General features: G+C 40.3%; 2 protein-coding genes across 5 annotated transcripts in view; one reads left to right on the top strand and one right to left on the bottom strand.

The window, feature by feature from the left end:
- The window catches only part of LOC135213577 (translocation protein SEC62-like), a 54825-nt gene that overhangs the window by 28274 nt on the left and 14051 nt on the right, over positions 1 to 12500 (top strand). The window lies entirely within an intron of this gene.
- Positions 1 to 12500, bottom strand: part of LOC135213747 (proton-coupled folate transporter-like) — a 17419-nt gene that overhangs the window by 4296 nt on the left and 623 nt on the right. The window contains exons 2-4 of the mRNA XM_064247875.1: positions 5353 to 5454; positions 1650 to 1884; positions 601 to 794 (exon numbers count right to left, since the gene is read on the bottom strand). Coding sequence (XP_064103945.1) covers positions 601 to 794; positions 1650 to 1884; positions 5353 to 5454 — 531 coding nt within the window. The remainder of the gene's footprint in view (positions 1 to 600; positions 795 to 1649; positions 1885 to 5352; positions 5455 to 12500) is intronic.

The raw sequence follows: 12500 nt of genomic DNA, 5'->3' as shown, positions 1-12500 counted from the left end.
AAACCATAACCAAATTTTTTTCACTTATATAACCCCTTTGCTTTGCAGAGAAACATTCTGACAATTACAAATAAATCTTTCTAACCACTGACTACTTGGTTTTGTGTGGAAACATTCTGACCGTTACCAACATAAGGTATTATAGATGCTCTTGTCTTTATGGGAGATATTCTACCTACTACAAGAAAATAAAATGGCTTTTTTACAAAATCTCTTGATCTGTCAAGACATTCTGACAACTGCAAACAATGTTCTTCTACTTCAGATCCTTCTGACAACTACAGACAATATTTTACTACCTCAGGTCCTTCTGACAACTACATACAATACTTTTCTACTTTAGATTCCTCTGACAACTACAAACACAAACAACTACTTTTTCTACTTCAGATTCTCTGACAACTGCAACCAATTCTTTTCTACTCAGAGTTTCTGACCACTGCAAACACTACTGTTCTAACTCAGATCCTACTTTTCCACCTCAGATTCTTTAGTCTGAAAGGAGACATTCAAACCACGACAAACAAAGCCCCCTAACCTCGATTCTCATGCATATACGAAAAACTACTCATAACCATTATAAACTAAACCAATCCTCACCTCAGACTCTCTCGCCTTGATGGGAGGGATCTTGACCACCACGTAGATAATCGTCAGTAAGTATATAGCTATGCTGAGACCAAAGGCGCCCACGTAGCCACCAGAATCCAGGAGTGGCCCCACGATGGCGTTGCCCACGGGGCTTCCGAGGTAGTAGGCAGAGTCTAGGAATCCCATTCTCAAAGTCCTTTGACCTGTCAAGGAAAGAAAGGAGGTTATTAGAAGGAAAGGAAAGAAGTTATTAGAAGTATTTGCAAATTCTTGAGGTATGTTACTTTTACGCATGGTAGGTACCTTAATTTGTCCTTCATTTTTGAAGATCGAGAAATGATGGTTTTTTTTTTTTTTAACAGAAAAACGAGAAATAACGAAACTTCGGCACTTCATTGGTCTCAGGTCTCATTGTGGTCCAATATCCGTTGACAATTTATTTACACAGTTTTTTTTCTATTTATTTATTTATTTTTATTTATTTTGCGGGATTTGCTGGTGGCCCTATGATCTTGGAAATATATTAATTCTTATTAAATGGTGCAGCTAACATACCGTTGCAGAGTACGAGAGAGAGAGAGAGAGAGAGAGAGAGAGAGAGAGAGAGAGAGAGAGAGAGAGAGAGTATCAACTATATGAATATAAAAGCGCAGAAGTTGGTAAAGCAAAAAAAAAAAAACAAGGTTAAGTATATATACAGAGAGAGGAGAGAGAGAGAGAGAGAGAGAAGAGAGAGAGACGAGGAGAGAGAGAGAGAAGATTCAACTACTATAATTAAAAGCGCAGAGTTGGTAAAGAAAAAAAAAAAAAAAAAAAAACAAGGTTTAAGTAATATCCGAGAAGAGAGGAGAAGGAGAGGAGAGAAGGAAAAGAGAGCGAGGAGAGAGAGAGTTATTAATAACAAAATTTAATATATTTAAAAACGCAGAAAAGAAGAGGTGAAACAAGAGAAGAAAAATACAGAAACACAGTTATGTGCAGAGAGAGAGAGAGAGAGAGAGAGAGAGAGAGAGAGAGAGAGAGAGAGAGAGAGAGAGAGACTCGATCATCAAACCGACGTGATTTGGATGAGTCTGCCAGGTGTGCGAAGCACAACATGAGCAGAGCCATGACTCCGCCCCCAAGTGAGTACGGCACCGATGAGATCATCATAGTCTCGAGGCTACCGGACGAAATTCGGCTGTTGATGAGATGGACCACCGCCTCCAGCATCAGCCCCGTCAGGCACATGATCAAGGGGCGCTTCCGGCCCCAGCGGTCACCCCAGGCTCCCAGGAACAAGGTGAAGATGACCTAAAAAATAAAAAAAAGAAAAGATAAAAAAAATTTGAAGATGGCTACCGATGATCAATCGTGAATAGCATGTGTATGTATATCCGTAAGACATTGCAGTATATCTCAAGAACGGCAAGACGGAATTCGATGAAATTTTGTAGGTTTGTTTATCAAGGGACCATCTCGACATGATTAACTTTTGGTAGGAAGTGACTTAAAAATCAATTTGTTGTGTCAGTAAGACATTGCAGTATTTCTCAAGAACGGCAGGACGGAATTCGGTGAAATTTTGTAGGTTTATTTATCAATGCGTCAACCATCTCGACTGATTAACTTTTGGTCGAAAGTGACTTAAAAATCCATTTGTTGTGTCCGTTAGATATTGCAGTATTTTACAAGAACGGCAAGACGGAATTCGATGGAATTCAGTAGGTTTATTTATTAAGGGACCATCTCGACGTGATTAACTTTTGGTCGAAAGAGACTCAAAAATCAATTTGTTGTAACGAAAACTATGTCAACTTTGAGTCTATTTCTCTCAAAAGTTAATCCTCTAAAAGCAATCAAGTTTCTTCAAAATCAGTTCACTCATTCTTAAAGTGTGTTCTTGAGGTATTCTGTGGATAGAAAATAAAAGAATTCGGAAAACTGTGATGCAAGAAAGAAAATTTTCAGAGGATGAAACGAACCTCAGAAAAAAAATTGAGAAAAAGATAGAAAAACTTGTGTAGATCAGAGAGAAATTTATGAAAACTTATTCAAACATCAAAAACGTGTTAATAAAATTCATTAAAAAAGAAAGCTCCAAAAATTGTGAACAGAATTTAAATAAAATGTCAAGAACTTCAGCATAGAAATTTGAAAAAAAGAAAAAAAAAAACCGGAAATGCAAACACAGTACTGGCAACTAACAGAAAGAAAAGGATTAAATAAAAGAAAAATGATGCTAGCTTCAGAAATAAATGAAGGGAGAATAGATAAACAACAACTACGACAACAATATAATAGATAATATTTATTACTATTATATCATTATTCGGGAGATGGACCCTAAAATCGCACCCAAAGCGAAAATAAATATCTGCAAAAAACGAAACTTACGAACAAATCAAGGAATAACAATAATAGGAGACAAGCATGGGGCAGACCCCCTGCTGTCAACCACAGATATAAGGAGGACGGACACCACACCAAGATCAGTCCATCCTCAGCTTCCCAGCCCGAGGATGTCTGGCAGCTCCAGACGAAAGCTCGCTTTCAGAAAGAAAGAGAGAGAGAGAGAGGAGAGAGAGAGAGAGAGAGAGGAGAGAGAGAGAGAGAGAATCGTTAATGACTTTGATGATATGGTATCATAGTTTATCTGTAAAATTCAAATATATACACCTATTTTGACCCTGTATTTGACCATGACCTCTATAGGCGTTCAACTAGCCTGTTTAAGTAGCAAGGAAAAGGAAAAAGCCGCTATTCGCACTAATTAGAGAGGAATCTCTACAAGTGTAACGCTGCTGAAGTAGCCATTACTTTTAATAATAATAATAATAATAATAATAATAATAATAATAATAATAATAATAATAATATAATAATAAAAATACAATGCGCCGCTGGAATACAATATTTACAAGCTCTGGAATAAGACTAGCAGAGGTTAATATCAGGAGAGGGATCTCCAGGGCGACTCACTGTCCCACTACTCTTCGTAGTAGCCATGATTCCCATGACAAAAGTACTACAGAAGATGGATGCCGGGTACCAACTCAAGAAAAGAGGCAACAGAATCAACCATCTGATGTTCATGTTCATGGACGACATCAAGCTGTATGGTAGAGCATCAAGGAAATAGATACCCTAATCCAGACTGTAAGGATTGTATCTGGGGACATCAGGATGGAGTTTGAATGGAAAAATGCGCGTTAGTCAACATACAAAAAGGCAAAGTGACGAGAACTGAAGGGATAAAGCTACCAGATGGGAGCAACATCAAACACATAGATGAGGCAGGATACAAATACCTGGGAATAATGGAAGGAGGGGATATAAAACACCAAGAGATGAAGAACACGATCAGGAAAGAATTTATGCAGAGACTCAAGGCGATACTCAAGTCAAAACTCAACGCCGAAATATGATAAAAGCCATAACACATGGGCGTGCCAGTTAATCAGATACAGCGCAGGAATAGTCGATGGACGAGCAGAAACTCCGCACCATAGATCAGAAAACCAAGAAACATATGACAATACACAAAGCAAATACGGACAGACTATACATAACACGAAAGGAAGGAGGGAGAGGACTACTAAAGTATAGAGGACTGCGTCAACATCGAGAACAGAGCACTGGGGCAATATCTAAAACCAGTGAGACGAGTGGCAATTAGTGCATGGGTGAAGAAGGACTAATAAAAGTAGACGAAGACCCAGAATATACGAGACAGGAGAATGACAGACAGAACAGAGGACTGGCACAACAAACCAGTGCACGGACAATACATGAGGACAGACTAAAGAACTAGCCAGCGATGACACATGGCCAATGGCTACAGAAAGGGAGAGCTGAAGGGGAGGAAACTGAAGGATGATAACAGCGGCACAAGATCAGGCCCTAAAACCAGATATGTTCAAAGAACGATAGACGGAAATAACTCTCTCCCATATGTAGGAAGTGCAATACGAAACATGAAATCATAAACATAGCAAGCGAATGCCCGGCACTTGCACAGAACCAGTACAAATGAGCATGATTCAGTGGCAAAAAGCCCTCCACTGGAGCCTGTGGCAAGAAACATCAGCTACCTTGCAGTAATAAGTGGTACGAGCACCACCAGAGGGATGATAGAAACGATCAGGCAAAGATCCTCTGGGACTATGGTATCAGAACGGATAGGGTGATACTGCAAATAGACCAGACGTGACGTGGATTGACAAAGTCAAGAAGAAAGTATCACTCATTGATGTCGCAATACCATGGGGACACCAGAGTTGAAGAGAAAGAGAGGGAAAAAATGGATAAGTATCAAGATCTGAAAATATAAATAAGAAGGATATGGGAATATGCCGAGTGGAAATTGTACCCATAATCATAGGAGCATTAGGCACGATCCCAAAGATCCCTGAAAAGGAATCTAGAAAAAACTAGAGCTGAAGTAGCTCCAGGACTCATGCAGAAGAGTGTGATCCTAGAAACGGCGCACATAGTAAGAAAAGTGATGGCTCCTAAGGAGCCAGGATGCAACCCGGAACCCCACACTATAAATACCACCCAGTCGAATTGGAGGACTGTGATAGAGCAAAAAAAGAAAGAAAAAAAATAATAATAAGGAATGACTCTGCCTCCTGATGCAACCGGAACCCCCACCCCCCCTCCCCCTATAAAAAAACCACACAGTCCGAATGGATGACTGTTAAAAAAAAAAGGAAATAAGACCTTTTTGTTAAAAAGAGGTCAAGCCTCTCACCTTGAATACTGGTCTCGAAGATAGACCTCCACATCATGAACTCCGAGACGAGGTCCTGGACGGTTTTCCTGGCGGTCTCTGTACTTGTTCAGGTCACTGCAGACGCTCTCGTCATAGTTGAGGTTTACCTGGAGTGATTAAAAAAAATAGTCTAATTAAATATTCAATATTGATCTATTGATTCAGGGAGTGATGAAATAAGAAATGGTAGTCTTTTGAATATTTAGATCACTAGATCTCATATCTTAATTTATGTATGTTGGTTGAGGATTGGTCAGTTTTTTTTGTTTCTTTATTTAGTTATTATTATTATTATTATTATTATTATTATTATTATTATTATTATTATTATTATTATTATTATTATTATTATTATATTATTATTATTATTATTGTTTTTTTTTTGCTCTATCACAGTCCTCCAATAACAATGATAAAAATTCCATAGTCCCCACCCCAGGCGTTTACGAACTACCGTGTATGGAGTTCTAATAGTAAATATTGTTTTGGTGAAAGTGGACGGGGGCTAGATATACGTTGGGCGAACATAAGCGAGCTTATGAACTACAATCACAAAACAGCGCAATAGTAGCACATGCATTCAGGAATGATCATAGACCCAACTGGAACGAGGCTAATTATCTTTAAAAGTAACAATGTAAATGTCAGACGACTAGTCGAGGAGCTGCTATTAGTTTGGGAGAATCATTCAATGGAAACAAGTCTTTTGTCAACGAAGACCCATTTGTTAATTTGTATATTACTAGTATGTTTTTAAAAGATTTTAACTGTAGGACAGGCTCTGTTTTTTCCCTCTCCTGATGCTGCCGCTGCCTTGCCTCTTCCAGTCCAGGTAACCGCTGCCCCGGGGGAGTCTGATAACGGTGCCCAATCTAACGCCCTTGTTGCAACAACCTGGTACGAAGATCCAACAGGATTGCAGCCAGAAGGATTGATAGGGGAGAGGGTATCACCTAGTTGCTGTTAACTACCCTCTTTCTTCACCTGGCACATTAACGAGTTAACGACCGTTGTCAACGATCTTCAATGACTCTTGTTTTTTTAAATTTACCTCTGTACTTGTCGTAACTTATTGTTCATTGGACTGAAGATGAACCCAGGGAAGGGTTCGAAAGCTTTCTGTAAAGTCTTCAAAATTATACACGACTTTTTACACTTGTATTATTGTGGACCCTTTAGAACATGATATACTCTCGTGATAGAGAGTTTTTCCCTATCTTATTTTATTATTATTATTATTATTATTATTATTATTATTATTATTATTATTATTATTATTATTAAGAAGTCTTTGTAAACACGTCAATAAGTTATCTACTACAAGATTCACTTTACTATTATAAAAACAATGAGCCTTTATGATTCTTATCTAATTATATCATTCTTATTATTATTATTATTATTATTACTATTATGGAGACCTTCTCTGAGGGCATTAGTGTTGAAAATAATAGCTTTTTCTAATCCTCCTTTAATTTGTATACAACGTAAATACGTAAGAACAGTAAAACATTACATTATTATTATTATTATTATTATTATTATTATTATATTTTTTATTTTATTTTTTTTTGCTCTATCACAGTCCTCCAATTCGACTGGGTGGTATTTGTTATAGTGTGGGGTTCCGGGTTGCATCCTGCCACCTTAGGAGTCCATCACTCTTCTTACTATGTGTGCCGTTTCTAGGATCACACTCTTCTGCATGAGTCCTGGAGCTACTTCAGCCTCTAGTTTTTCTAGATTCCTTTTCAGGGATCTTGGATCGTGCCTAGTGCTCCTATGATTATGGTACGATTTCCACTGGCATATCCCATATCCTTCTTATTTCTATTTTCCAGATCTTGATACTTATCCATTTTTTCCCTCTCTTTCTCTTCAACTCTGGTGTCCCATGGTATTGCGACATCAATGAGTGATACTTTCTTCTTGACTTTGTCAATCAACGTACGTCTGGTCTGTTTGCACGTATCACCCTATCCGTTCTGATACCATAGTCCCAGAGGATCTTTGCCTGATCGTTTTCTATCACTCTCAGGTTGGTGCTCGTACCACTTATTACTGCAAGGTAGCTGATGTTTCTTGCACAGGCTCCAGTGGAGGGCTTTTGCCACTGAATCATGCCTCTTTTTGTACTGGTTCTGTGCAAGTGCCGGGCATTCACTTGCTATGTGGTTATGGTTTCATTTTTCGTATTGCACTTCCTACATATGGGAGAGATGTTATTTCCGTCTATCGTACTTTGAACATATCTGGTTCTTAGGGCCTGATCTTGTGCGCTGTTATCATTCCTTCAGTTTCCTTCTTTAGCTCTCCCCTCTGTAGCCATTGCCAATTGTCATCGCTGGCTAGTTCTTTAGTCTGTCTCATGTATTGTCCGTGCACTGGTTTGTTGTGCCAGTCCTCTGTTCTTCTGTCTTTCTCCTGTCTCTGTATATTTCTTCGGGTCTTCGTCTACTTTTATTAGTCCTTCTTCCCATGCACTCTTTAGCCACTCGTCTTCACTGGTTTTTAGATATTGCCCCCCCAGTGCTCTGTTTTCGATGTTAACGCAGTCCTCTATACTTAGTAGTCCTCTCCTCCTTCCTTCGTATGTATGAGTCTGTCCGTATTTGCTCTTGGGTGTAGTGCTTTGTGTATTGTCATATGTTTCCTGGTTTTCTGATCTATCTGCGGAGTTCTGCCTTCGTCCATTCGACTATTCCTGCGCTGTATCTGATACTGGCACTGCCATGTGTTTATGGCTTTTATCATATTTCCGGCGTTTGAGTTTTGACTTGAGTATCGCCTTGAGTCTCTGCATATATTCTTTCCTGATCGTGCCTTTATCTCTTGGTGTTTTATATCTCCTCCTTCCATTATTCCCAGGTATTTGTATCCTGGTCTCATCTATATGTTTGATGTTGCTCCAACCCATCTGGTAGCTTTATCCCTTCAGTTCTCGTTACTTTGACCTTTTGTATGTTGACTAACGCGCATTTTCCATTCCAAACTCATCCGATGTCCCCAGATACAATCCTTACAGTCTGGATTAGGGTATCTATTTCCTTGATGCTCTTACCATACAGCTTGATGTCGTCCATGAACATCAGATGGTTGATTTTGTTGCCTCTTTTCTTGAGTTGGTACCCGGCATCCATCTTCTGTAGTACTTTTGTCATGGGAATCATGGCTACTACGAAGAGTAGTGGGGACAGTGAGTCGCCCTGGAAGATCCCTCTCCTGATATTAACCTCTGCTAGTCTTATTCCAGAGCTTGTAAGTATTGTATTCCAGTTGCGCATTGTATTTTTGAGGAAGCTGATGGTATTTTCCTCTGCCCCATATATTTTCAGGCATTCTATTAGCCATGTGTGTGGTATCATGTCGAAGGCTTTCTTATAGTCTATCCATGCCATGCTTAGGTTGGTTTTCCTTCTCCTACTGTTCTTCATTACCATTTTGTCTATCAGGAGCTGTCTTTTTGTGCCCCTACACTTCCTTCTGCAGCCTTTCTGTTGGTGTGGGATGGTGTTTGTCTCCTCTAGGTGGTTGTATAGCCTTTACACTGATTGATACCTGTTAGTAACTTCCACATTATTGGTAGGCAGGTGATAGGCCTGTAGTACTGGCTATATTTCCCTTACTCTTGTCTTTTTGTACTAAGGATGTTCTTCCTGTGGTCATCCATTTGGGTGCTTGGTGATTTGAGATACATGCTGGAGTTTGTTCTGCTATTCGTGGGTGTAGGGCCTTGAAGTTTTTGAGCCAGTATCCATGGACTTCATCGGGACCTGGGCTTTCCAGTTGGGCATTTTTCTTTTTTAGTTGGTGTCTGACTGTGTCTGTCGTGATCTCTGTGAATCTTTGTTTTATTCTCCCTGTTTCTTCTTCCTTGACTTCCTGGAGCCATGTTGCATGTTTGTTGTGTGATACCTGATTGCTCCATATGTTTTCCCAGAGTCACTTACTTGGTTCGGCTTCAGGAATTTCTGGGTGGTTGTCTTCCCCTCTTAGTTGGTTGAAGTTTTTGAGCCAGTATCCATGGACTTCATCGGGACCTGGGGCTTTCCAGTTGGCATTTTCTTTAGTTGGGTGTCTGACTGTGTCTGTCGTGATCTCTGTGAATCTTTGTTTTATTCTCCCTGTTTCTTCTTCCTTGACTTCCTGGAGCCCATGTTGCATGTTTGTTGTGATACCGGATTGCTCCATATGTTTTCCCAGAGTCCTTACTTGGTTCGGCTTCAGGAATTTCTGGGTGGTTGTCTTCCCCTCTTAGTTGGCTGTATAGTCTTTTCTGGTTGGTTCGAATAGTTTTGTTCTGGTGGTATCCCTTATTCCTGTTCATGTACCGTTGGATCTTATGTGCTTTGGCCTTAAGCCTCGTTTTACATCTTCTATGGTGCTGTTTAGTCCTCTCTCTTCTTGTACTTTGTATTTCGCGTTGAGTTCCACTCCCTTGTTTTCTTGCTTCTTAGCCTTTTTTCTGCCATCTCTTTCAGTTTACTCAAGTCAGATCTCATCACCATGATTTGCTTTTCCAGGCGCCTTTTCCAAGGAGGTTGCTGTTTTGGTTTCTGTTGGGTTGGTTGTGCTGGTGGTGTTGGTGTTCGAATCCCACCCATCAGTTCTGCTACTAATCTTGCTCCTGCATATCAAGTTATTTGTTTCTGTGATACTGGTGGTCTGTATTATGCCCATTATTTCATTGACCTCACTTGTTTTCTCCCTTAATTTCTTGGTGTTTGTAGGCTTTCATGGAGGGGATCTTTGTTCTCTCTGTATCTGGCTCCATCCATTGTCTGATCTTTTCTACCCTTATCCGTCCTCTCTGTTACTTCGTCGGTGTTTCTTCGTGTGTCGTTGTTTGATACCTCATCCTCCCTGTCGTCTTCTGTGGCATCGTCTCTCAGTTCGTCTTCGTGTAATTCGTTGTCGTGTGACATTTCCCTTTCCAGTTCTTCTCTTTCTGTTGGGAGAGCCAGCAGTTCTTTTTCTTTATGTTTCCTTACTTGGTCTGCCAGCCTCTGCTCTGATTGGGGGGTGTTATTCCTCTCATTCCATTATGTTGACCAATCTTCTTCTATATCCTCTCTCCGTCGGGTTGCTTCTGATGTAGCATCTCCATATTTCCTTATTTTCTTCTCTTGTCCATTTCTTCCTTTTGCCTCTGTAGCTCCAATCTCAGGCTGTTGATTATTGTCTGTTGTGGTGATCAGTTGCTGGATGACGACCTCCAAGTACCTGATCGTCTTCCCCTTCAATTGGGTTGAATACCTGGTTGCCGGACGAAGCTCCTCTGTTGCCAGAGGTTCCATTTACGTCGTTGTCGTTTATTCCTTCATTTCTTTCCATCATTGCTGAGTTTTGCTATTTAACCCATAGCTGGACCCTACCTACCCCATCAGGATAGGTACTAATTTACAGCTGAGTAGACTGAGGAAATTATGGTAAAGATCCTTTCCCAAGGAAATCAACGCCGAGGAGAGCGGTCACCCATCCAACAATACTGACCAGCCCCAATGTTGCTTAACTTGACTTAAGTCTATGACGACCTAACCCACTCTCCACGGCGCCACTTTATTATTATTATTATTATTATTATTATTATTATTATTATTATTATTATTATTATTATTATTATTATTATTATTACCTTACAAGCCTTGTCTATCATGAGATCTTGGGAAGCAATCCAGACGATCTGAGACGCGATGTTTGTGAAGACAGGATGGGTTCGACTGAGATGCCTGGACCCACCCAATCATTTGGGCACCTAGATTTCTCTCGCGCTGAGGATTTCCCTTCTCAGGGGCATTTTCTTGATGGTTCATGTCTGTTTGGTCTGGGGCATTCATGGGCGAAATGTTGGGTTGGTCTCTGTCATTCGTGTCTTAATGTTGGGTTGTCTCTGTCATCATGGTCTAAAAATTTCAGCTGGTCTCTGGCGTTCCTGGTCAGAATGTCACCTTGGTCTCTGGTGTTTGTTGCCTTAACTGCCCAAGCTGGTCTCTGGTACTCCCTGTCAAAAAGTTTAGTTTCTTTTTGCCACTGGTTGTCAAGTGGTTCAGTTAAGTTTCTAACTTTTGCTGTCAAGTTCTTTGTGTGATTTCTGGTATTTGTGGTTAGTTTTCGGTTGAATTCTGGGTTTACGGTCACAATGTCCTGTTGTTTCTGGAGTTTACAGTTAAGTATCCTTCTTGGTTTCTGGAGTTTACGGTTAAATATCCTCTTGGTTTCCGGAGTTTACGATCAAATGTCCTAATGGTTTCTGGAGTTTTCAGTCACAATGGCCTGATGGTTTCTAGAGTTTATGGCCTAATGTCCTGTTGGTTTCTGGAGTTTATGGTCTAATGTCCTCTTGGTTTCTGGAGTTTTTGGTCACAATGTCCTGATGGTTTCTGGAGTTTTTGGTCTAATGTCCTATTGGTTTCTGGAGTTTACGGTTAAATATCCTCTTGGTTTCTGGAGTTTACGGTCACAATGTCCTCTTGGTTTCTGGAGTTTTTGGTTAAATGTCCTCTTGGTTTCTGGAGTTTTCGGTTAAATGTCTTCTTGGTTTCTGGAGTTTACGGTCACAATGTCCTCTTGGTTTCTGGAGTTTACAGTCACAATGTCCTCTTGGTTTCTGGAGTTTTCGGTTAAATGTCCTCTTGGTTTCTGGAGTTTACGGTCACAATGTCCTCTTGGTTTCTGGAGTTTTCGGTTAAATGTCCTCTTCGTTTCTGGAGTTTACGGATGTCAGCTAACTATTTCTAACGGATTTCACTCGAAACCTTCACTCTCACACACGCGCACTCGACGAGTCTACCAAACACACTGAAATCAACGAGAGAGAGAGAGCGAGATAGATAGATAGAGAGAGAGAGAGAGAGAGGAGAGAGAGAGAGAGAGAGAGAGAGAAAGCTTCAACAAGGGGACTGTGCTGATATGGGGAGCGCTATCGATGAACGGGTGCTATCTTCTGATATCGCCAGATAAATCTGGTTTCAATTTCCTATGATACATTGAGACACTATCGGACCAGACTTGAGACAGTCAAGGTTTAGGAGGTGAGATGACGTTTGCCGAGTTTCTCTCTCTCTCTCTTCTCTTGGTTCTGAAGTTGGAAAAAAACAAAAAAATTCTCTCTCTCTCTCTCTCTCTCTCTCTCTCTCTCTCCTCTCTCTCTTGT

The sequence above is a fragment of the Macrobrachium nipponense genome, chromosome 43 (assembly GCF_015104395.2).
Source record: "Macrobrachium nipponense isolate FS-2020 chromosome 43, ASM1510439v2, whole genome shotgun sequence".
Taxonomy (NCBI): domain Eukaryota; kingdom Metazoa; phylum Arthropoda; class Malacostraca; order Decapoda; family Palaemonidae; genus Macrobrachium; species Macrobrachium nipponense.
Note: the sequence above shows the minus strand (reverse complement) of the source record. Positions and strands in the feature narration are given on the sequence as shown.